The sequence below is a fragment of the Triplophysa rosa genome, linkage group LG16, assembly GCF_024868665.1.
Source record: "Triplophysa rosa linkage group LG16, Trosa_1v2, whole genome shotgun sequence".
NCBI classification, from domain to species: Eukaryota; Metazoa; Chordata; class Actinopteri; order Cypriniformes; family Nemacheilidae; genus Triplophysa; species Triplophysa rosa.
In genome coordinates this window covers 8,718,475-8,746,217 of record NC_079905.1, presented here as the reverse complement: position 1 = coordinate 8,746,217, position 27,743 = coordinate 8,718,475, and the positions used below count along the sequence as shown (strand labels likewise).

The window sequence follows — 27,743 nt, the reverse complement described above, 5'->3', positions numbered from 1 at the left end:
CTCTTATCATTAATCTATAAGCTCTGCATAAATGTACCTGGTAGTCTTTGATAGCACCGAATGTGACAGATCCAGAGTAACATAGTAACAAGTGCTCTGAGAATACACTTTGCATTAGAGCTACCTGGAAATAAGTCTTCCAAAATTCAAGGGAACATTCCGAATAGAGTAAACTGAGCTGATCTTTTAGACCAGATGAGGACAGCATGCATCAAGATATTAAACACATGTTTTCAGCATTGACCTTATAACACCTCAACACCACATCAAACACGCATTTCTGCAGCAGGAGTTTGTTTTTACCTTGTTCGGGTTGCTGGCTGTGATGATCCACACGCACTGAGAGTTGCTCTCGTACTGAATGGGGAAGTTTGGGGAGGTGAAAGTCCCCGATGGACCTTGAAGGTTTGATCCGCAAGTTTTCACTGTTAGGAAGGAGAGAAAGTAAACAGATAAAGATAAAATTAGGAGCGTGCTGTTATCTCTCCTTTTCTCTCAAAGTCAGCTAATTGGTTTCAGCCGTGGTCAGCAACCACTTAAATTTTCCTACTATTGATTTGATCATTCGAAAAAGTCTGCCACCTCCTATCTCAAGGGATTGAGTTTCACTTACCGCTCTTAACGTTTTTGCGGGATTTGCATGGCTCATTTTGGAATATAACCCACAAGCCTCGACCAGTCATCCATGACCGTCTTAATTTGTCAACGATTAGCAATCCAATCAAATCCTCAGATGACTAACTTCACGGCGGCTAAACGAGTTAATTCGAAGCGGTCGTAGACAAACCCACTTGGGCCCGATTCGTCATTTTAGTATATAAATGTCTGTTATAATTTGCCAAGCAGACACGCTCCGCTGTTTTCTCTCCCAAAGCCGGAGACGTTGATATTTGAAAATTGACGATTGCAGGTTTACGCCTTCTCAAATCCTCTTGTGTTTTTGCCACATTTATCATGCCTGATGTCAAAGTGGCAGGGCTTTGATGAAAAGACAAGGCGGCATTATCTCCGACAGCAGCAGGTCTCACTATCGGCTCCTGACATCTTGATTGCTTTTGAAAATGAATAACTCATTATCTCAGGCGAGCACGAGGGGACCGCGAGGCTCCTTCAGGCCGAAAGCGCTCTTTTTCCTCTGAAAGTCATTCTGGCATCAAGGGGCTCCTAATTAGAGAAGTATCCTGTGACAAGCGCTCTCCAGTCTGGCATTCGTAATAAACTTTAGCTCGAACTGATGATGATGGGGTTTGTGTGAATCAACAGTCATATAGGAGGAATACCCAAAGCCCCGGCAACGAATGCTTAAGGCAATGTATACTATGTAGCTTGAACATTTGTGATACATGTTACAGATGTGACTAAACTGCACTTGTATCTTATGTAAATTAAAACTGTGTTTTTTATAAGGTTCTATCTGACTTCTTTGTCAAAACTGAGCTATTCCCATTTTTATTCTGTGACAATATTTTGGGACTTTTATTAAGAAGATAAAAAGGGTTCCTCAAAAAAGTTAAACAGAATGCAAAAAAAAATGTAATCTCAATGTCTCAAACTGCTCAGAATGCCGAACTTTATAATTCCAAGGTGGCATCTTGTAAAAAATGTAATCTTGAGGGTTTCATGACCATGACAATTTATCATACAAACTACACGTGGTCAACAAAAACTAGATGGGAAGATGTCATGGTTCTGCCCCATCTTGTCTTGCTTTCCTTGATCGTGTGGCAGAACCTCTTGTTTCATGTGGAGGGAGGTAATTTTGGCCCTTATGGCTCTTCATACTCTCTCCAGGTCTCGTCATTGTTCCTGCCCTCTTGTTTCCTGGTTAGTGCTGGTTATTAGTTCATGCCCCACACCTGTCCCCTCTTGATTTGATCCCTATATTAATGTCCCTTTGTTCTCTGTCCTGTGCTGGTTCATTGTGTACTGTCACTTGTTTCATGTGGGTGAGTCCTTAGTGTAGTCTAGTCTTTTTTTGTAATATATGGTAAATGTTATTTTTTAGTCTTGTCTAGTTTAGTTAGTCCGTGTTCCTGTTTATCTGTCATGTATATATCTTGTTATTTTACCCCCTCGTGGGTTTTTGTTTTGTTTATTTATTCAAGTCTTGTTAACCCCTTACCCGCTGTCTGCACCTGGGTCCTCTGTCCGTGTCTCGCCTCCACGATCTTGACAGGAAGAATTTTTAGTCTCCAGTACATTAAAATATCTGTTTTTATAAGTTTACTTTGGAATCATTTTACTTCACATTATAAAGTATATATCCTTCTACTCCACTGCATTACATAAACACATGTAGATGTTTTACATTTAATACTTAAGTACGTTCCAATTTTACTTAAGTAAAAAAAGAAAGTATTTAAAGTATTAAAGGTATTTAATGTCAAGTATTAAAGGTAAAGAACCAAAACATGTCAAATTGAGTAAACGTATGCTTTATAATGTAGAGAAGTAAATTCTTCCCCAAAAGGTAAAAATACTTGAAAAACGTTCTTGAGTGGTGTAAAATTGCTCAAATACTCCCCATCTCTGACAAAAAACATATTTACCCTTACTACAAGAAAACACGGAATGCAATTTGCATTGTATTTTCTTCAATCTTGCAGAGTTTTTATGGTTAAAAAATACGGCCATGTTAACACCTCCTATTTTTGAAACACAGTATTGTTGTAAAGAAATGCATCGTTGTAAATAAATGCTAATTTCACACAATAACAGGTTCCCCTATTATATTCCAAAGACCCAACAAAAGGACATGAAGCCACAATACGATTGTGAGGTGTGGGGCACCATAAATGGATAAATTGAAATTTATGATTAACCAGCGTCCCAGACCCCTGGGACATCATGAAAATATAGATCAAGGCAATTTTCCGCATGATTTCATGTGGCATCTTCTCAATTAGTTTTTGCAGCCTGTAGCCGCAGGAACAAAGAGGCGGCCGGGTGACATGAAGGGAGTGATTTAGCAGAGATCTAAAGGTCAGGGTCCCTCAGTGAGATGATTCCACAACCTCACATGTGTGTACATGAGAAAAGGAAAGACACAGTGTAGCGGTGTCCTGACAGTCCGGACACCCAGATACACACGGCTCATCCATGTAGAGTGAGATGGTCTGGGTTGTCAAGTGTGTGAAAGTAAGGGGGATCCATTTTGTTAGTCTGCGTGGTGGGTGGCCGTGTTCTGTGAGCGTGCGGACCCCCAACGAAGAAGACAGCTGTCCAGATAACTGCAGGTGCTCCTCAGTTCCTCGAGTATCACACAGGATTATTTCCATCTTTGACTGCAAGCTGGTGGTTATCGCATCACCCTTCACTCTTTCAATCTGACCTCTCTTTGGTTCTTGGCTATTTGTTCTGTTTCTCTTTTTACACTACAATCTCCTTAATCTTCAAGTCCTTCCCATCTCTCTCTTGGCCTAAGAAGCTAAGAGCTACAACACACTCACAAAGTGTGTCCATAAACACTTCAAAAGTCCATCGCTGCTGTCATCCCTGTCGCTGTGTTTCTGTCTTACACGCTAGCGACAACGACTTATGGACAAGCCGGAGATTTAAGCGCTTGAGGAAGCGGTCCAGCAAGCTACATCAGTTCTTACAGTGACGTATGTCTGCGCATGCTTGCGCCTCGCTGACAGCTCAATTACGGCCTGCTAAATGAATGGCCTTGGCTTGGCGCTCTCGCTTGTAGCAAAGTGGCTAGAAAGAAATTATCTATAAAATTAAGGCACAGGGTGAGCAAACAGTTCATTACCTGGCCAACGATAACCTGTCACTTTTTATTCCAGCTTCATACAACAATGACAAGAACTCCACCGTGTGCAAGACTGACATTTGTTTACAGGTGAAGCCAAAGACAGTTAGTATAAAAAGTAAACTAGGACCACAGTTCAAACAGCCACACCCCAAACTGCATCTGACGCTCTCTGGCGCCCCCTTTAGGCAAACCTGCGAGGATATCAATTCTTTGTGTTTGATTTGCATTCTTTACACAAAGTTTCGCATAGATCATTAAGAGATATTTCTCTTCCGCCTAAATGCACACTGGAGCGACTGCCAAATGTGACTCGAATGTTATCGAATCTTTTAATCGAGAATTGCTTTCCAAGGGAGCTGGCATTCAGATAAGCTTTTAGTTCTAATCATCAAGGTAATTGGCCACTGCACCAGATAAAATATCTACTTTTTTGTATCCTTTGTTTTTCCAGCTATATTTGGTGTTTTACCTTTCCTGACATTGAAACCGACCTCCAGAGTGAAAATGGGCCAAGTCAGCACCGAGCATAAAGATTAGGCGTATCTAAGACATTGGAACAGGGTGAACTAAAAAACAATTGCCACCCGGAATGATCAATTACATCATTAAACCCCGACCACAGTTCCCCTGCTGTTTTCTGCATGGCCTGGCCCTAAAGTCCTTTCACAAAGTAAAAAACAAACAGTCAAAATAGGCATCAAACTCGATCTCATAAACACAACCACCTATTTAAGTACAATGTCGTACCTTATTCATTACCATTGCCTACTAATACGTTTTTGGAATTTTAGCAAAAAGCACACGTTGTATGTAAACCCTTCAACACAATAACCCCTGGCCCTCCACCATGCAAAATTTCGTTGTTTTTGAAGGCCCACCTGGAACCTTTGTGTGCCTGCTTTGTCGTGAGCACAAATGTGACTAACAGGATTTTCTCTGTTTAAAAAAACATTGTGCTCGCTGATAGAATTTTGTGTTTATACAATTATTTGTTTTTGCACGCATGGTTTGCATTGTTTTAGCAACTGAATCACAGAAATTACGCAAATCGGGCAACAGTGCAAACACGCCCCAGGATGCAACCAGCTGGTTTGCAAACTGGATATGAGTGTTACATTGTGGAGGATGTAACAGTCTACTGCTACCTGGCGTACTTAACTGGGTGTACAACATCGCTCCACCACTGCGATTCAAACACCTGAATCGGTTCTTTAAAATGCTGCAAGTGTGCACGACTACACCGATCATCTAGATATATGCCCAGTTATAACAGTCTTCTCTATTATTTGATCAATTACAGCTGCCATGATTTCTGGAAAATGTAAAGACTGTTTTTATGTAAAAATCAGTCTACCCACCTGCTTTCTGTGGGTGGTAATAGCATGTTGACTTCGCCAGGTAAAAAGTTAATTCTATATTAACTCTCACTTGTATTAACTCACTTATATAGAATGAAGGCATGTTTGTGTTTGATAAGGATGAAAATGACTCGATTTAATTATGGTGCAGCACCGTTTCAGCACACGTAACACCTGGATAAACTGGAATCAATACAGCACGGATTTGTGAGCTAAAATACAGCACCAAATTAAATGTTTAAAACTAGTGAATTCAACGCTTTAGGGTTGCATGTATCACCAATGATGTCCCCTAGTGGCCGCTTAGGGTCATTACAAAAATGAGGAGCAACACATTTCTAATGCTGTGACAATGTTATTTATGTAAAAGTGTACATATGACCAAATAGATTAAGTTAGAATACTGCAATAAATAAATAAAGCAACAAAAGATAACAGTACCCTATTAATTATTTATTTTAATCATTAAAGGGACAGTTTACCCAAAAATGAAAATTCTGTCTTCATTTACACACCCTCGAGATGTTCCAAATCTGTATACATTTCTTTGTTCTGATGACCTGTAACCAAATAGTTCTTGGCCACCATTGACTACCATAGTGGGAAAAATTGCTTTATAAATCTGTTGAACACAAAAGAAGATATTTTGAAGAATGTAGGAAAGCAAACATTTCTGGGGCACTTTTGACTCCCATTGTAATTTTTCCTACTGTGGTAGTTAATGGTGGCCAAGAACTCTTTGGTTACAAGCATTCTTTCAAATATTTTTCTCCGTGTTCATCAGAACAAAGAAATTTATACAGATTTGGAACTCGAGGGCGAGTAAATAATGACCTTTTTTTGGGTCAACTGTCCCTTTAAGGGCAAAATCTACTCTTCATCCTAAATGGAAACTTGTGACGACTGATATTCACAAAAATCTATTCTGAATTAATAAAGGTGGATAAAATAAGCCATAAAAGCCACACCAAACAGGCAAATGATCCCTAAAAGCCACTAGCATAACAAGTTGTCCATGTTACTCCGTTTTATTTTGAGCTAACTCTGCATAATTAAAGTGTCCTCCTGAATGATGGAGACGGTTCAATTTCTCTTTGTTTGCCCAAGGCGACCAACTGACACTTAAAGCCATTAGAGCTGTGTGAAGAGACAGAAAGTCACTGCTGGCATGCTAAATTCTGTCCTGAATTTTAGTGGTTGCCATGGCAATACTATCAGATCTACCAGAAAAAAGGTTGATTAGTAAGCATGTCACAAGAAGACTACGGAGTCTCTTGAAATTAATTAATATTACCCTAACTTACCCCTTCTAGCAATGATTCATCCTGCTAAGTATTCAGAGCAAACATTTCAACGGCTGACCCACATTCATAATGTTGAAATAAGACCTATAAAGAGATGATGTGGGTATTGTGCGATTTTGGCTGGCCTCCCAATCTGGCCAAGTTTGCGTTGGACCAGCTGGTCTCCCAGTAGAGTCAGTCTTAAACCATGAGAACACATTAGCTTACCACCTCAGAAAGCAGTGTTTTAGCAGTGTAAGTGGTTAATGCTGCCGTATGTACAGTAAATAACTCAACAAACCCAACATCAGTCTGACTTGTGAATGCATTGTAACAGATCTGCTTCAGTTAGCAAGACTATGATGGACTCACCTCGGCAGACAGGTCTGTGGTCACTCCATGCTGCAAACACCTCAGCAACTCTCTGACAGGTGATGCTCTTGGAGCCCTGAAGAACATGATCTTCATCACAGGTGAATTCGGCCGTGGCACCAATACTGTGGAAGAAGAGATCAGGACCCATGTACACACACGCACACAGGACAAACAAATCAGATCTCATTATCCAACAGCCCAGAACACTTCGCAAGATATAAACACTGGACCAGAAGCATACATTTTAAAATCTTACATTGTTAAATCTTATATAGGTAACGTTTGACAAATGTTAGTTAAACGTTTAGATTTGTTATAAATTATGTGTTGGTTGTATTTTGTTTAAAGTTTGTTTAGTGTTAAAAAACCACCACACCACTCACGCCTTCAACATACACCAAAGAGTTCAAGAGGAAAGCAATGCAACATTTACGAGAGGGAGATAAATAGATGGATGGATAGCGCCTTTTCTATCTCGCTAACACAAACGATACCGTGGTGCTTCTTGATACACTTTTAAATCTAGTCAAATGCTTTCTCCGCTCTTCAATTCGGCATTTAACAGCACAACATGACATTCACATGCTTTCATCTGAGGATACTGCAAACTACCGCGGGATACCCGTCTGGTGCCCATTTCATTGCGGCTAGCTAACACCAAACGCTCCAGTAGCTAATGGAACGCTGAAGCCACGTTCCACACGAGCCCTGAATAACATCAGTGTCACATTTTGAATCCACCGGCCCTAATTGCCCGCAAAGCCACGTTCCATACGCATACTGTCAGCTTCCCTGTGGAGCTTGTATTAGCATGACATTAGAGGTTGTGTTGAAGAGGGATTTGGTGGAGTACCTGTTGTATATTCTCTGGGAATGCTAAAAAGAGGACTGTAAGATATTCAGGTGTTGTAATATTAATGACAGGTGTCAATCTTGAAGCACCGTATCTAAAGTTTCTTCTCAGTTTGAGAAGATAAAGGTCACTAGTTTGAGTCGCTTCAGTATTCGTCTTCCTAGGAGCCCGTTGGAGGCACACGGTACATAGGGGTAGTTACCTAAAATCGTTGCCGATTCGCTTGCCGTTCTCAGGCTCTCCAGGGTCTGGACAGGAGTTGGATGCTTGTTTGATGCCTCCTTCATTTACTGTGAATTCAGAGCACAGTTTGCCGTTAGATACACACATTGACAAACATCTAAACACATTTTTGTCATGCAAGCCTCATGCAAACGGCTTAACAGAACTGCTGACGGTGTACAGGACATAACATTAGCAATACGAGGTGGAACTTACACGTGCACACACAAACACACACACACAAAAGCACACAGCTCAACCGCTAACGCCTCAACACAAATGTGTCGCCATTTGTTATCGCTCACTGAGAGTGGGATATCTTGTATCTGGCGAAATCCCAGACGGTATTAACAGCTATATCCGTATATTAATGGTGCACTTTATTATCTGTGCTCTTAATAGAAGATTAAAAATGACACAATGGCCACTACTCTGGGAAAAAACGCTGACTCGAGAAAATGTATTTTTTGGCAACACTTCAAAATAACTCTTTATTCGGTAATACTTAAAAATAGCATTTCGAAGGTGTGCAATGCAGATCAGCAGTTCACGCATATTAAATGATTTTAGAAAATACAAACATCAAAGATTCATTACAATTTCATATCGCAATGCATATTAACAAATGATAAGCATGTTAAGTGTTATATCACGTACGAGAAAAGTGTTTTAAAGCCATTAAAGCAAGTTTCTAAACTGTTCGAGAATCTGTCTAATGGAATTTCTCCTGGAAAGCTACTTAAAAGTTCTTGGGGTCTTTGGAAATTATGTACAATCTAGTTTTTAAAAAGGTATGAAAGAGAAGGTTGGAGTGGTAGACATGGGCCATGTGACCGGTATGAAGAGGAGTCATTTTGATAGCGTTCCATTTGGGGCTATAAGAGCTATGTCACATCTCATTTTCCGACTGAGTGAATGTGACTTAAAATGCAACCCATTTCACACACACCTTTAAGTGTAAAGGGTGATGAAATGAATGCGTAATTAATATTGCACTTAAGCACGCTGTTAAAATCTGCTGATTGGAGCAAAGACTCAACATAGTGGGTCTCAGCATAATGAAGGAATGCAAACCATCATCAACATGCGCACAAGTACAGCACTGAAGAATTCAAATGAGTTTCACTGCATTGAAGACAAACTTTTATATGCAGTCCTACCTATTAATGAATCTGCAACGTCTCTCCAGTGAAAACGCAAATAATACAACTTAAATCTCGCTTGCTGTACATATCATTACTTCTTTTTAAAGTAGGTCTGCTTGGATTCGCTAAACTGTGTCGCCCAAAACATTTGATTCTTAAGACAATTTAAAACGGAACAGTAGCTTTCTGTAACTCTAACTCTGGAGTAAAGAGTTGTAAACATCTGCTGTGTGGTGTGCATCTAACAGCCATTTAAAGGGACAGTTCAGCCCAAAATAAAAATCCTGCTCATATGCTTATAACCAAACAGTTCTTGGCCACCATTGACTAGGACAATTAAAATGGTAGTCAAGTGCCCCAGGACTGTTTGCTTTCCTACATTCTTCAAAATATCTTCTTTTGTGCTCAACAGAACAAAGAAATTTATAAAGCAAATTTTCCTCAGTACTGATTCCGATAGTGTCGCGTTAGCATGTTGCTAAGCTAACTTTGAAATTCGTTACCAAGCTTACCAAAATGACCCTACATGGGGCCTTTCACATCTAACTTCCTTGCTCTACAAATAGGATGCTGAAAATATCAGAAAAGTCACAAGTCGACTTGACCGAGTTTAACGGAATAGAAAACTCCAGGATGTGATGAATGTGGACTCCTATCAATGGTGACAACAGCAAACAACAACAACTACACAAAGAAATTAACATGGTGTGAGCTGAGACAAAAGGAAAGTGTTTCTGATGAATGTCAGTCATGAGACACTGTTGATATTGTCTTTTTGTCCATTCTTTCATGCATGTCAGTCCAACCACCCATTTAAATAATGATGCTTTTCTTAAAATGGCCATAAACAAACAGATCAACAACCAGCAACAAAAAATGATGTTGAACGATGTAGACTGATACATGCAAACGTGGATAAACATCCAATAACATCATTCATGGTGGGAGTATTAGACACTTGGAAGCACAGTCTTCACAGAAACGTGTAGGCTTTAGAAAAACTAACAAACATTGTGGCACTTTGAGTCTTAATATTGCACTGTTTTTCATTTACTGCATATGAAAACTGATAAAAGAGTATGTGTGTTTTGAATCGAGTTCTTTCTTCACACAGTGAAGTTCAAATATTTCTTAATCCTTAGAAAGAACGATTACATAATGGCCTTCAGATTTGAGTTGTATCAGATCTTTTGCTATTTTAACAATCAAGCTTTCAACAAAACATGCAATGGGAGATACCAGATTTAGCCAATACAAATAAGCCCATATAGTAACGCTGTAATTCAAAAGGAAGATTTTTTTTATTTAGGTACATTTTTCAGCAACGTTGTCTACAAAAGCATACAAACAATTTTAGTAGCACATCTTACTGCGTAATGAGGCATTCAATGACTGAAGAGCAGATATTGTCTTGGGGACTGACTGATATCTTACTGTTTATCTTCTTGGAGAAAGCTTGATCAAATTCTGCCGTTTTTGGAAATGAACCCGTTCTGTTAAAAAGCCACTTAAAAGGTCGTTTAAATGCCCAAAATGGCAGACTCTCAAGTCAAATTAAGAAATCTGTGTTGCAAGACAACGCTCTTTCCTTGTCTCATAAAAACGGTTTGTGATTTTCTCAATTTTCTTTTATTTTCAATGTCAATTAGTCATGATTTCCACTGGTCCATTTACTTTCCTGATTGAATTTGTGATCAGTTTTAGTCTGATGTAATTCCTTCACCTCCAGTGATGAAATTTGTTGAAATGTCTTTATTGCAGTTATACCTGAAACTAATGAATTTTAAAAAGGGCCTAAAGTTAATAGCAATGCTAGATTTAAAACATTTTGTTTGATTTGTATCTTGTTATATGATATTGAGTTGATAAAGCTTAATCAGAGACAAAAGAATCATACATTTTGTACGTTATCTGCTTCATTTAAATTAAATGAATGGGTTTTACTCTACATAATAATACAAATTTCCTTCATTTTTTCCACCTGTTAGACAACATCTATAAGCATTTCACCATTATAGCCATTATATCTGTTCATTATATAAATCTAAATTAAATTTAGCTTTACATACAGTATTTTCCCAAAGATGCTTTACAAAGAATAGTGTTTTACAACCCGCTTAGTAGCAAGCCATTGGCTTAAAAAATAAAAACCTTAGAAAGAACCAAGACACAGTTAGGAAAGGCCACCTTGAACTGGAACATTCATGCATGCACAGTACAATACATACACACATTCATTTCAACAACTGCATAATATTAATGGTCATTTTCCCATTTTTTAAAATTATATATAGTATATAAATGATATATTTGACTGTTCTCTTACAAATGGCTTTCATGCGATATGCAGACAGGTGATGCACAACACTCTCAATACACAATAGCTTTTGCTAAAAAACACATTCCTCCAAGCCCGGCTCCACGGCGAGACTGTCTTAGCTCACTCGCTACCTTTGAGGTTAACAGACGTGCTGAATCACGAAGCAATTAAAATTGACTTTATTATGACTATTTGTATACTTTATTACAATACTTTAGTAGTCTAAACAAACTCCAGAATGAAATTCTTGTTGCCAGACCAATGCTGTCTAAAAAGCTACCAAATGATGCTGAATGTTCTATAGTTTGCAAACTCTTGCAGGAATACAAAGATGCATTTGCAAGCCTTCATAATTGTATGTATCTGCAATGGTCATCGGTGTCTCTACTGCTTCATGTGAGAGCTCATTCTCTACTCTGGCAAGAATTTTGACACCATTCCGCCGAACAATGCTTCATGAGAGAAAAAAACTTGTACTTTAAGCTCATGAAAAAGCAATAACACATGGACTTGACTGGACATGGACGAGTTTGTGACAGAATTCTCTAAAATTAAGAAAGAAAGTTAGAAAGCAGGAAGTTAATGCTGTGAATATTATAGTGATATGGATAGCTCTTTTTTATGTTTTCATCAAATCTAAAGTTACTAAATTGATCTGTTGTGGGGTAAAACAATAAAATATAAAAAATGTAAAAAAATGTAAATATATACATAAGAATGTTAAAATAAAAACATTATACAATATTAATACTAGACATAAGAATAATTCAAAAAGCTCTTTTGAAAATAGTTTGTATATAGTAAATAGTTAGGGACAATATATATATATATATATATATAGTAACCCCCCTCCGCCCACCTGGAAAATCACTTAGCCCACCTTTCATCTCTATATGGAGCCGGGCCTGCATTCCCCAACACTTCATACATTAAAACAGAGTCCCTTGAAATGTCAGAATGTTGTTGACGCGAGAAAAACTAAAAGGACCCGACTGGCCATGTGAAAAAAAATGTGCCGAGGTCACGGGAGTTTAACTTGTTGTTCTGTTCTAATGGGCTCTGAGCCACAGCATCATGCTGGAGTTTTCACCATCCATCAGCCCGAGAGAATTTAGGCCAGAAGTTTTAGGTTATTTTAGTGCATTTTCAGGAAAGATCCCACTTTAGAAAAGTTGCCTTTTTTCTCACATTCAACATTAGTTGAGTATGAAACCCACGGGGCTTTCAGAGCTCAACCAAGAGTCAGAGAGCCAGGACTATCTGTGAGACCTGTTATCCACATTGCCTCCAACTTACCCTCTGCGCCTCTCTCTCGCTTTGTGTTTCCATCTAATTCACACAGACAAATACATTCCCACACACGCTTTTGATGAAACACTCTCTTGACATTGTATATCACACATTCAACTGCGAAACACACACACTTGTCCCTAGCTAACTTCTCTTTGCTTTCCGATGGGAGCTGATTAGTAAACAGAAAAATGACATTACCAACATAATTCACATTCGACAAGATCTAGTCTAAGTCTATGTAATCTTATAAATAAGGGTATCATACAAACATGTTTTATTGCATTGTTTTCTTATAAAACATGATGCATTTCCAAGAGCAGAAACAGCCTGCCTGTATTTATGCACAAACAGTACACAAATAAAACACAGCGCGCTTTGGTTAGTTTTGCACACAATAGTCAATGCTTCATGCTCTTCCTTGCAACTCATCTACGTCATCATGCAATCGGAATATGAGGTGTTCGGTGAATACACACACAGAGCAAGCAAGGTAACAATTGACTAAACATGCAGCCATGGCACATGCATTTCCGCAATGCATTCATCGTGTTTCACCACATATTTCCTTTTATTGTTTTGTTATAGCCAAAGACGTAATATATCAGCTGTTTGTACTTTGAAACACACATAGCGACTTAACAGTAAGTTGATTAACATTAACAAAAAAATAACTTGCGTTATTTTACAAGCATATATTTAAACCTATTGAAAAAATATCTGCTATTAGCTGTTAGGTACTTGACATGCAAGCAGCACATTCGTAGCACACAGTTCAGTTTTAATAGGTATCTATGAACAACATTGTGCCAGGAGACCAGCTCTATTTAAGGTCTAACAAAAGACCCCTCACTCCGCAGCTGCATGTCTGACTCACTTCTGACAGTAAGTTTTAAGTGTAGAGAACGTGTGTGGGTATCCAAATTCTAACCAAGGCCATAGCAAAATATTCAAAGCCAAACTGAACCAAAAGCAGACGGCTGCGCAATTTTCTTTTGCAGTTTCATTGCCTGTCCTGTGAGTTTGAGGAAAATATAAACCCTGACCCATCACATCCACAAGTGCTAAACCATGTGTAGTCGCTACATTTAAGCCGCCATGTATTTTCATCTCCACGTGTAATGTGTCACACTGCTTCAAATACCCTGGGAACCTATGAAACTACAAAAGCTAGTTTCACACAAAGAATTGAGAACGCCTGCATTTATGGAGCCGCGCACAATGCTTCGTTCACAATATGCATGTTAGGAGAAAAATAATGTACAAGGGGATATTTTCTGATTTTGACAGCTGCAATCTATCTTGATCACTTTCACAATGGGTAAATTCGTCTCATAGAACAAGACTACATGGTGCAAACCATTCTCACTGTGTTGTGTTATTGACAGGTGTCTACTGCTGCTTTGAAAATGGTAGGGAGATTGGACATGCAAGCAATATCAGCAGATAACAGTCCCCAAATAAAGCAATGAAAAATGAATCTGAAAACATGGCACACACCGACACAAATACCCCGAAAGGAAATTAAGAAGAGCACAAAGCAAGTCCAAAAATAAGAGAGTCAATTAAAACAAACATGACATTGTTAAAGATCATTGCAGGGTTTTCAAACATTTGGTCAATGGGGGACATGCTGTTGAGTTTATCTCAAGCTGATGTAATTGTTTCCGCTAATTTGCATCCTCTGTTTTGATAAACAGCCCAAAATCTTTCTCTATTTAATTTCTTTTCATAAGGGAATGAGTAGCATACATCTACATTATATTTTTTTTAAATAGCTTTTTTATATAATTATATGAAGATGCAGGAACACATCTTCTAGAGCGGAACATTGATTTTAATCTACAAAACTGACTCCATGCTAGCACAACTGTTTTAACAATTGAATATGTATCGATTTATCTTTGCACTAGAAAGCCATTGAAAGAAAACGTCAATTTAAAAAACGTTACCGAGACATATGCATGAGGGCAGGAACATGCGAGTACATTTTAGGTTCATGTCTCTCTTATTTAATCAAATTAAAGATATTCTTAAATGCATTATGCTCGTAAATGGTGGATGTCTATTACATAAATTCCTAGATTAATCTTTTCCTATACTTAAATAAATCCATAATTAAGAATATTGAACCTCAGAAGCTCTGACTACAGACAGAGTTTAAAGAGAGGCAGAACAAAATAGTTTGTTGTTTCAAAAATGCTTGAAATTTATGACCCAGAAACAGAACGCAGATCCCAAGAGCCACAAGGTGACTCTCTCATTATGGTGTACACATCGCAATTTTACGGTAAACTGCCATTCAAGCTTTCGAGGAAATAAGTCTCGGTGGGGGGTTAAATTAAACCGCCTAGAAACTTGGGCTTGCGTGATATTTGCGGAAGCTCGACTCAGTTCATGATTTTGTAGATGAACACTTATCAGCACTAGATGATGTTGCAATGATCTCATGGTCACCGTTTGCTGCAATTGACTCTGAACGAGCAACACAGATTTACCATAAAATAGTAACAAAGGGTAGACTCACAGATAGAAAACTTGTTGGTGTTGTCTTTGCCAGGGAATAATTTTACTCCTCTAGATTTGAAATCTACAGACCTTTTCACTAGTTAAAGGGGAAAAACGGAACAAAAACATGAAATCAGGTGAAACAGATTTTAAATAAATTTGTCAGCATTGAAAAAGAAACCATCATCAAGCGCATGAGGAATAAGAGCAGAAAATGATAGCTGTGTCAACAATTCTTAAAGTGCTCTGCCAATGGAAAAATATGAGCATGTGTTGAATAAAGGGCATAAAATGAAAAAGGAAAATCAATAAAGGAGTGGAGGGACAGGACTTCTGTTCGGTTGACAACCTCCGATGTGGAGCATGCTTTATCTAAAGCCTTTGAGGGGGATTTTGGACCACAAATGTTTGCAAAAGGTTTCCTACAGGAGAAAGAGGTTTGTGTGGCTGAAAGACATGCAGGCTGATAAATAGCAAAGATGTTTGTGCTAATAAATTAGACAAGCATGTATCCCATAATATCAGAACAGAAGTCTTGTTAGGAATGTAATAATAATAGTAGCACATTCGGAATATTTGAAAACATTGTGGAAAATGCTTTCTTTGCATTAATGCCCCTTTTCCCTTTGTAACCCATGTAAATGGTGCATGTCATTAAACCAAATAACTGATGAATTCAAAGCAATGGAAACAATTTCTGTGGTCATCACGTCAGTTATGCAAAGACTGACCCCCAAATAAAATCTGGCTTTTGTATCATACTTTATGTAATAATAAAGTTAAAAGCGCGAACATTAGAGCTTTTATAAAATGTATGATATATGAATAACTACAGGACATTTGTGTTTGTTAATTAAGTAATATTTGTAAACTTGGAACCCGCAGCAAACTATATCCTTAATTTCATTTAATAAAGCTAAATCTGTGTATTAGAGGCATCTAAAGAAGCTGTTTGTCTCTGCACAGAGCTGTAAATGTTTGTGTCTTTAACTAAAATGGACGGGAAAGGATAAATGGGGGAACCAGGAGACATAGGGATTCAAAACTGTAAATCTGTGAAAAAAGTGTCATTTCAGAAAACCCGAAGAGAGCCATATAAGAGCACATTCAACATTGGCTCTAGTTCCTGAAACAAGTAAAATGATCAAGTAAATTCTAAAGGGGTCAACGTTTCAAAATGTAGACAGCTTTAAAAAAGAATGAATTGAAATAAGATGTTTGCCCACCCTTACATAATTTTAAACGAAACACAGTTCCAACATTTGTAACTTAAATTGCAAGCACTTGGTTAAGCAAAATGCCAGTCAACATCTTAAAAACAATGTAAGAGTCAAAATAAAAAACACCCAAGTCCCTAATATTCTGTATGCTATATTATGGACTACATGTGGACTTCTTATAAAAGGATATGTCAAGTTAATAATAAAAACCCTCAAAAGTAGCAGAACAAAAACAATTTATATCCAAATTCCATCATACTTGGTATTTAAACAAATGTTCTATTCAAAGCCATTAGCAGATCTTGATTTAATACTGTACCATCCCCTGAAATACTAACAAATTTCCTATCCAATATGTATCATCATTTCAAGGCATCAAGTTTAAAAGAATGATCCAGGTTCAAAAAAAGTTAAAGGGGTCATATGACACGGCTAAAACGAATATTATCGTTTGTTTTAGATGTAATGCAATGTGTATACACGATTTGAGGTTCAAAAATGCTGTATTTTCCACATACCGTGCATGTTTGTATCTCCTCTTTGCCCCGCCTCTCTGAAACGCGCAGATTTTTAACAAAGCTCATCGCTCTGAAAAGTGAGGTGTGCTATGATTGGCCAGTTAACCAGTGCGTAGTGATTGGTCAAATACTGCAAGCGTGTGACGCAAATGTAACGCCTCTTACCATATTTGGAACATCAGGTTCCAAAGCAATAGTACTGACAGGTACGCCCACCTTACTTGCGTATACATTTGGGCGGTCTTAGTCAAATCATACCACGAACTGACGTAGATTTGTGGGGGTGTGGTTACACGAGGCGTTTCAGGCAGGTCTGGGTGAGCATTCGCTTTTAGATAGAATGCATCTTTTGTTCCGACACTTAAATTTTTGCAATTTTACGTGTCTAATACATGCATGAGCAACTTATAACACACCCAAGACACATAAAAACACGTATTCGCGCCATATGACCCCTTTAAGCTCAGATTTTACGGCATATTGATGATTACCACTAAAAATCCTGTAATTCTGACAAATCCTACACTTAAAACTAAGTAACAGGTAAAGTACAATGAAGGTAAACCAAGCTAGCGCTCCAGAGGGTTTAAATAAAAAATGTGCAGCTTGTATCCTTGCTATACAGCACATGAATTATTCAATAAAAACCTGTTTATTATTCAAGCTGAAAAGTTGTTTAAACCAGTTTTTTTGAAGTGGGAATACTTTTTTAGCCAGTTACGAGTATTAGACATAATTTCTGTGAGTTTGCTCCAACTCACAGAGTCAAAGAGACTTTGCAGTCTCTTTTGGGTACTCATTCATGAAAGTATTCATAAGACATAACTTTAGACAGACACGGTCAGCAAGGGATTCTATAACACTGGTCTCATTGCACTTTATATAATGTGAAATAGTTCGTATTTTAATCTTTGTAATTTTGCTAGATTTTTATACGTTCCTTTCCATGTTTTTATTTGATAAAACTGAGAGACAAAATAAATATATTTGTCTATGGCATTAGACATTATGCCACAAATGTTAATGATTCAGCCAGAACATTTCATTAAATTAAAGTTAATATAACAGCGGTTCTTTTTCTGCTGAACTTGTGTGATGTACGCATACATCTGAAGAATCCCATTTCAGAATGGTGATTAATTCACCTAATACCTCTTATGTAAGGTTGAGAACAGAAACATCCTATAACTCCTAATGGAAGCTCTCCTTCATTACTAGTCATCCATTAACCACCCACTGAATCAGCCTATCGTCGTAAATAAATAAAACCAATGAAAAACCTATTTAGATGTAGCACTAGAAGACTTCAAATGAACCTATTCAGCATAAATTTAAATAAGCTATTGACATGGCAACGCCCAGATCCAAAAGCTTTGCTGATTATTCTGTGGACAGAAAATTTGCTGTGGCACCTGTTTTTACTTTATTCTGAATAAATCTTGCGATGTGAGGGATACAAATGACATGCTCTTCATGTGACTAACCCGACTGCAAAACATCAAGTTTAAGCTAAATATTACGTTCTGAAATAACAAATAACGCAATTGCTGTAAAACATCTTTTTTTCTAGTATAACACAATAAATCAAGACATAAACTTCAAGATTTTTTATCTTTTCGCAAGCAAGAATGACACAGCAGCCGTAAGAGTGCATCGAGATGTTATATCATTCTAATCTTGAGTAGAGGCATTCACATAAAATCATAATAGACGTAATTAATCAAGAACGTTGGCAGTCACGCTGTTCCATGGCACAAATGGCTTCATACCAGAACGATGGTGACAGATTCTGTTTTGAAAACGCAGGCCATTTTTCACAAGGTATTATCCCAAATGATGTTTCAGCGTGTATTTCAATCAGTTATGTCAGGCTTGCTATCTCAAGTAATTCGCTCGTCCTGTTTTGAGACTGCATATCGCGGCAGTCACGGACTGTCCTAAACTATCAATAATGACGACATCATGCCATAAAAGCGCAAGACAACTCATTAAAACCACAAACAAATTAATTACAATTTACACAGCTTGTAATTCACTCAGCAGCTTGGATGCTATACGGCAACGATCGATAATGGTGAACTTGCATATTAATATTGTGATTGTTACTTTAATATGTTCATGTACTAGACTGAAAATAGACTGTTTTGCATTGCTAATACTAAAATTTGCTTCTGTAAAGGCAGTGAAGACCAGGTTTACTTGGATTACATTATATTACCTGTCAAACCTCAAAACTTTCCTCATATTCTTTACGGTACAGAATTGACATGTTACATCGATAATGAGTCATTTAACATTTTCTCCAGCCTTCACACACAAGGCAACGCATTGTAATACCTACGCGGCGTCAGAACACTTTGCACATGCGAATCGATGTAAAAGAAGAACACCTGTCAACAGCTACGCAAGTTCACCATCTTAAAGGGGTCATATGACATGGCTAAAACGGATATTATCGTTTGTTTTAGATGTAATGCAACGTGTATACACGATTTAAGGTTCAAAAATGCTGTATTTTTCACATACCGTGCATGTTTGTATCTCCTCTTTGCCCCGCCTCTCTGAAACGCGCAGATTTTTTCCAAAGATCATCACACACGTAGTGATTGGTCGAATACTGCAAGTGTGTGACGGAAATGTGACGCCACTTACCATATTTGGAACATCAGGTTCCAAAGCAATTGTACTGACAGGCACACCCACCTTACTTGCGAATACATTTGGGCGGTCTTAGTCAACTCATACCACGAACTGAGGTAGATTTGTGGGGGTGTGGTTACATGAGGCGTTTCAGGCAGGTCTGGGTGAGCATTCGCTTTTAGTTAGAATGCAAATTTTGTTCCGACACTTAAATTTTTGCAATTTTACGTTTCTAATACATGCATGGGCAATTTAAGGAACATAATCATTAACTACACCATTGAGTTCTTTTTCATTTTGCTTTGCCTTTCATTTTCATGTCTATTGGCTTTTCTGGGCATATTTGATGTGATCTAAGTCCTTGCATTGCCACCTTATCTCACCACCGAGTCCCTTAGCAACCTATCCCCATGTCCATCGAGTCAAGGATAGATTACAGTAATTGTTTTCCGCCCTGTCAGATTATTAGCTGGACCAAAGTCACGCATGAATACAGCACATCATTTGTTATCTGAAGGGAAATAATGATGCTATCATATTTTCCTGACACAAAACTGACCTTCACCTTCTTACTGTCAAGCATGTGAGGAAACTATTACATAACATCTCAACACCTACAGGGCCACACAGATTTTCCTGTGAAAATACTTGATATTTCTACTTGATATTTCTATTTAAAGCCACAATATGGAATATTTGGACCGCTGGATGGCGCACTTTTGAAACAACAACAAAAGGCGAAGCTAAATGACGTTATGTAGGAGAGTGGAATTATGGGACATGTCGTTTTCACCAGAGGCGTATGGAGATCGCCCATCATGTTCACGGACGAGGTAATGAATGAATTTTATTTTATGTCATCGTAATGAATTAGCTTGCAAGAAACGTGGAATGTAATGCTACGTTAGCCCGCGACTGATATTGGACTTTGTCCATTGATTTGGTAGCTTAATGCTACACGGTTTTACCTGTTTAAAACAGTCATACAGTCGTCATTTAAAAAGTAAATTGGAACAAACCCACAGCACTTACAAGTAACGTTATTGGCTACAAATTTTTGTGCGACATATAGTGAATTTCATAGGGTAACTGCATTCATAACTATTCAAATAATCTGTGCATGAGTATTTCGTGTACAATAAAAAAATGTGCTTACCTGTCTATTAAAACACATGCGAGAGCGGAGTCTCTGTCGAGTCCAAGATGGTCGCGAAGCTCTCTCCATTTAGAAAACACTTTTATTAATATTAAAAAGGATATTAATCCTTGTTTTATTTCTTCGTTTGTCCATAAGCCTGCTTGCCTCATTTGGCCTACGTTTACACTTTTTTGGGTTTCCTTTACTCGCCAAAGAGTAAACGTGATCCATAATAACAGAACAACAGATGCTGCGTCCCATATGCTGTATAACCACTTCCGCATTTGCGTGTTGCCGCAGTTTCTACAACCGGAAACTGAGGGTAGTGCGGAGGACCGGATATTAAGTCACTGATATGCGTCAAATACAAGGGAGACAAGGGACGGGCCATTATTTTAAATAGGAATTTCTCTGGATTTACACATTCTTGGGAACATTTGGGATAATGTAAGTACACAACTGCATGAAATATATCACACTGTGCAATTGATTTTTGGATATTTCACAACAAAATTCTTCCATATTGTGGCTTTAAAATGCATATTATAGTTTGAACAGATGAGATGTAATAAGCTTTAAGCACATTGCCTTCTAGCTACTTTCTAGACTTCTATTTCATCTGAAAGCCTTTCTGAGTGAATTCTGACATAACTCTAAGATAAATATGCTCAGGTGAGACTTAGGTTAGTACACAGTAGTCTAAAAGTAAGGGCAATATTGAGAGCCATTAGAGGTACAGATATATTTTTCACCTGAGACTGTTTACCCTTTAAAGACTTATATACCTCCAAGGACATAGGAGCTGTCCATTATCAATGAATAGTGGATCTCTCTGTGAGGGGAGTCTAATATATGTTGTGGTTGGCATAGGAACACAAGTTCAGGCCTGAGAATTGTCTCATTGGACCCTAAAAGCAGAAAGCAGGATTCAGAAATATTTTACCTCAAAGTTTTTGATTTAACATTTCTAAAGTTAAAAAGAGGAAATTTTTAGTAACCTGCAAGGTGGAAAAATACAGCTTATGTTTCTTGTAGTGTGCAGCTTGATGAGTCATTGTTGCACAAAGTTAACTGTTCACATAAATCCTGTTTCTGTGAATAATTTATTATTTATTAAGAAACATACACTATTTAAATACGAGCATTTATTACCATAAGATGCTAGTTCTGTCTGATATGACTCTTGAAAATATGTTTCATTAAGCTGTTGTTTTGATATTGCTTCAAAAATCAGACACCAGAAAATGTAAACTGTATATATATATATATATATATATATATACTGTATATACAGTATATACATACTGTATATTTTTTTGTTATTTTATGAAGTGCATTTATGCCATGTGAAATGTTAAGCACAGTTCATATGGATAACTTTTATGACAGCCCAAGTACTTCAACTTTATTAAAAATATTTAAGATTCTCTTCATAAATTCACATTTGAACTTCATGGATGAAATATATTGAATTATATGGATTTGTAACAACATGAGAATGAAAATGTTTTTTATTTCTGTCTGAACTATTCCTTTAAGTATAATATATATCATAAAGTATTAATCACTGTAGAGCCAAGACATAGTTTCATTTTCACTCTTTAAAATGATCCCGATAATCTGATTCCCGGCTGTTTTTCTAAATCATATTTCAAGAACCTCTCCATGCTTATTTTTGCCTTGTTAAATAATTAGACATGACTGCAATGTTCTCATGACCAAGACAAATTAATTTAAAATGATCGATTTCAGAACTAAATTGTATCTTGCAGTTAAACATCACACATTATACTTAAGACCAGCTCGGCACAAATTAATTCAAAAGCGAGAATCATGAATTCCCCTTTAGAATAAACTTCTTCATCTGATTTTAGGATATACAGAACGCTCATTTCAAACTAGATTTGCATTTCCTAAAGGAAAGGCAACAAAAGAACAGAAAGTTTGAGGTAAGTTTAGCTTTTAGGCTTTAGTTCTGCGTAAATTAAATGACACATTAGAGCAGCTTTGCTGTCATTATTACCCTCCGTGTGTTGAGTACAAGTGTGTTTTTGTGTAAATATGGAAAAGAGTAAAAAGCTGCATAGAGAAAAACAATCAAAATAAAATGCAGAAAATATAGGAAAATCTAGGAATATAGAATTCAGGATGAAAATGCAGCATTTCTTTAATTTCTTGTAAAATTATACAAATGCCGAAATCTATTATTTAGGATGGAGAAATGCTCTATCAATTATTGATGACGTCATAGTGTACGTGAACATTTTTTTATGTTTAAGTAATATTTCTGAAATACCAACAATGTGTTTTTTCTTGTCTTTTTTATCTGTTGTTATGTTGATTGCGAACTTCATTCTCCACATTTATGATTCTGAAGATGTAATCCACTTATCCAATACTTTGTTCCTGCAAGGGTGCTCAAAAGAGCCAAGGGTAATCTTCCACTAGTTTGACATTTAAAGGACATTAAAACTACCCAACTTAAGCACAGCAGGCAGTAAGGCCAGCACTGTCTTTATTCAAGTTTGTGTGCTGGACTTTTGGTACCACTAATAGCATTAAGATTCATGGAAATACTCGAGGAATAGCGTTTGACAGAGATATAGTGGAGTCTGGCCAAATAATTACTCCCCCGGGCAAATTCTGAATCCGGTATGAACACGCTTCAACAATCCTTCTCCCAGTATAAATGAATGGTGGGGAGAGTGACCATCAAAGGGGGAATTTATTAGATGTGGCACACACTGCAGGGAATACGGTGACATGACAGAAGACCTCTAGCCATGTACAGATATCACATTCTATTTCTAACTGACCTACTCTGAAGCAAAAAAAATGTTGTGAAGTGCTTGCTGTGTCATCGGGAGACACACGACTGAGTTTGATATTAGGGTGCCATTTGCGCATTTGCAATAATGAAAGCCACCTCTTGTGGTTCTCTGCCAAACTCTTTGCCGTAGTTTACATGATTTATCTTGGATTATGCTTCCTTAACATGTTCACCTCCAAATGAAGGAGAGGTTAGCTGTGTGCATTTGACACAGCAATAATGTGTACGCAATATATTCTGATTTTTTACTTGCCTTTGGGTTTGATTAATGTTAATATTAATTAAAAATGCATTTCTTGTTTTTTTTTGTAGGGCTTAGAAAGAATAAGATTATAAATTACAGCAGAAAATGACTAGCATATTCACTTCTTGCATTTAAAGCTGCTGTTATTAGATGCCAGGTTTGACCGCTCCAATTTTTTTAATAGCTAACAATATGGTTAGAAATGAGATGAACCTAATTTCAATTACTTGAATTAGCTAACATAAACAACAAACAATTGCAGAATGCACTGCATTCAGGTTGATTCAGTCATATGTAATACAGTTATATTATTATAACTATATAAAATATATATTTTGACAAAAAAGTATTTATTATAAGTATTATTATTGTAATTATTAATATTATTTTATTATATTTATATATTAAAAAAATAATAATTTTTATAATATTTAAAGGGGTCATATGACACGGCTAAAAGGAATATTAATGTTTGTTTTAGATGTAATGCAATGTGTATACATGATTTAAGGTTCGAAAATGCTGTATTTTTCACATACCGTGCATGTTTTGGATCTCCTTTTTGCCCCGCCTCTCTGAAATGCGCAGATTTTTAACAAAGCTCATTGCTCTAAAAAGTGAGGTGTGCTATGATTGGCCAGTTAACCAGTGCGTAGTGATTGGTCGAATACTGGCAGCGTGTGACGCAAATGTAACGCCTCTTACCATATTTGGAACATGTTACTAGCGTATACATTTGGGCGATCTTAGTCAAATCATACCACGAACTGACGTAGATTTGTGGGGGGGTGGTTACACGAGGCGTTTCAGGCAGGTCTGGGTGAACATTCGCTTTTAGATAGAATGCATCTTTTGTTCCCACACTTTCATTTGTGCAATTTTACGTGTCTAATACATGCAGGGGCAACTTATAACACACCAAAGACACAGAAAAACACGTGTTCACGCCATATGACCCCCTTACCGTTTTTCCCCCTTTTTTTATTGCCTGTAACATTAAAAAAAAATTTGTTGATTAAAAATGATTTATTTTTCAATTTACAAATGTTCTGTAAAAACAGTTTTGTTAAAACTGTTACAACTACATTTTCCATTGTTTGGCTGGTTATGCTTTGTAGTGCCATATAGAGATTATGATTAAACCTTTAAATGTCTTTAATAATGAAAATGGAGCATAGTATTTTAAAGTTGGATTAATAATAAAATGTCATCTAACCACTTTTGTCTACCGGTTCACAACCAATAATCATTCCAATACTCTTGGCCTTTCGACGGCTCTCATGGGCTGGTCTCAGAGCCCCACAGAGGAAAGCCTGGGGAGTCTGTTTCTATTGAAGCCGAACAGACCTGCCAGTAACAGCTTCATTTTCAGCACATGAGCGTTTCCATCAACTGGCATCTTGAATCAGCAACAGCTGGCTAATGTGAATAGAAGCAGAGCGGCCTGGAATGGAATGGGCTTCCGATTTGATGGCATCTCTTTCAGATGAATCAGTGGGCTAAATTGGATTTTTGCTGGGCTGTGTCCTGAAGCGCAGTGCAGATGTTGCTTTTTGAACCAGGCCACATGTCCCGGTGATGAATCCTACCTGTTATTTCACATTTAGAAATCATACAAGTCCAATTCAATGCAGCAGGTTGATAATCATTACGAAGCATTTTTTATATAATCTTGGAGCTAATCTGAATCAAACAATCAAACAAATCCCATACTGCTCACATATATATATACTGTATATACACAGCCACAGAAAAAAATAAGAGACCATTCCAAATTTTCATTTCATCAGCATGTCTAGATGTATTGTGTAAATCTGCAAATACATGCAAATACAAATAGAAACAACAATTATATTTGAAATTTGGGAAAAATATTGTTAGAAGTTCACAGAATGAAACAAAAATAATAATTTTAACTAAACACATACCTAGAAATTGTAAATTCAGAAAAACTAAAAATGGTCTCTTAATTTTTTCCACGGCTGTCTACAGTAAATATAGGTCTATTCATCTGTGATGACTGTGTGACTTTAAAGAATGTATAGTACATAAAAAATGTAGACTGAGCTTACAAAAAGCCTCTGGTGTTCCTCAAAGCAATTCACTCTGACCTGGACATCATTAAGCCACAGGCATGTCTTGAATCACATGAATTGAGGAGTTTTATGTAAAGCTAAAGGCCCACAATATAACCTTACCCAGTAAAAGACTTGATTTTAACATACAGTTAACTGCTACAGTACACAGAGCATTTTTATAGCAACACTCATCTTTTAAAAAGCAAACTTTAGTATAATAATAGCATACACATGTAAGGGTTGGCAAACAATTTCATATTTCACTCCAGACCTATAAAACAGTTCAAGTGAAGGCTTGTGTAGATACGGGAATTGGGTTTATGGTAAATGTGTTCACAAACACAGTACGCAGCCAAGCACATGAGGAAAAATAAGCTATGGATGACCTGTCAAAGCATACGACTTAAAAAAAAAAGCAGCTCGCTTTTCAGTGCTCTTTTTTTCCCATCGTTCAACACCCACCATTTTATTACATTTTACAACTTCCAAAAAGGCAAAAAGGGATTTGTTGCTGAAATATGAGTTAGTTTGGAAAAACAGCACAAAACAAAACAATTTAACCAAAAAGGAAAGAGGCATTCAAGCATTGGCAAAAAAACCCCCACATCTTTCTGATTATGAACTTTGACTTCAGGACGCCCGGCTATTTCTTTCAATGAAAATCAACAGTGTTGAAATATCCATCTCTTGCTTGCATTTATCAGACATCTAGATAAATGTTCATTTTTTTTAACCCAAATCTCATATAACATCCTTTGCAAACGTCATGCATTTAAAATGGCGACGCATGCGTCTTACCTTGATAATGTGCACTGAATCCTTTGTATCGATGATTGCTGTCGGTTACAAAGTGTAACCTCAGCCAGTTCTTGTTGCTGACAATAGGAGATGGGACATTCATACCAGACAGCCTGAAAAAAACATAAAGACAAAATTCTTTAGGAATGCCTACCATCGGCAAAAACAAGCAGTGATCGCTCCAGATGATCTCTGCAGTTTAAACCTACGGAATATAAAAACACTTTTACATGATCTGTTTGGCAGATGCATGCTGTCAGGAGCAATGATCAATAGCCGTGTCCCAAAAATGATCTAAGCCATGAAAGTAGATATTTTATCTCCTGATGTATAAAACTTTTTGAGAGCTCATAATATACTACCAAGGTCACCAATCTAATACGTTGACATTTTGAGGTATGGCACTGGAGACATTTAACTGAGTGGAGAAACCTCAACATTTAGTCCAGCCATTAGTCATGGAGTGCAGGCCAGGTAAGATACACGATCCCAGGACTCAAACACGTGCACACAGAGGTTTTAAAAAGCGAAGAAAAGGCGTGTGTATATGGGAATAAGCGTGGCGGTGCAACAGAGGTCATTCTAACCCTAACACCTCCCCACTCATCAAAATGCTCCATCTTCATCCTGCATCTGTCTCACTTTATTGATGAGTAACTGGAGATGTCATTAAAGGACATGACCACATGAATCACACTTTAATGGCCTTCAGAGGCTGGAGTGGTGCCATATCATTACTGTTATCTTTCTGTAGCTCTCTTTGGCTTTAACGCACATTCATGACTCTGAATTCTTTTGATTAAACTTAAAGGCACAGTGTTTAATGTATGGGCACCAGATAGAACTTGAATAATAATTATAAAGTGCGCATGAAATCCCTACCTACTTTTCTAGATCCAACCAATTTGCAAAGTTGGACACAACTTTTGGTCCGCAAGGACTTTAAACTAGTTTCCAAGTGTTCCATTGGTTCCTTTGTAGCCTTATTAAAGGCAAAGTTCACCCAAAAATGTAAATTCTGTCATCATTTACTCACCCTCTTGTCATTTCAAACCTGTATGACCTTTTTCTTCTGCTGAACACAGAAGAAACTATTTTGGAGTTGGTAACAAACAGCGCTGGCACCCATTTACCTCTATTGTATATACACAAACCCAATGCAAGTA

At 37.3% G+C, this 27,743-nt stretch overlaps 1 protein-coding gene across 5 annotated transcripts in view; it reads right to left on the bottom strand.

The window, feature by feature from the left end:
• Positions 1–27,743, bottom strand: part of csmd3b (CUB and Sushi multiple domains 3b) — a 363,456-nt gene that overhangs the window by 149,133 nt on the left and 186,580 nt on the right. For 3 of the 5 annotated variants that reach the window (XM_057354136.1, XM_057354137.1, XM_057354140.1), the window contains exons 6-10: positions 26,578–26,690; positions 15,131–15,208; positions 7,829–7,916; positions 6,771–6,895; positions 304–425 (exon numbers count right to left, since the gene is read on the bottom strand). In XM_057354136.1, the coding sequence (XP_057210119.1) occupies positions 304–425; positions 6,771–6,895; positions 7,829–7,916; positions 15,131–15,208; positions 26,578–26,690 (526 nt within the window). The remainder of the gene's footprint in view (positions 1–303; positions 426–6,770; positions 6,896–7,828; positions 7,917–15,130; positions 15,209–26,577; positions 26,691–27,743) is intronic. The other 2 variants (XM_057354139.1, XM_057354141.1) reach the window with 1 other exon arrangement.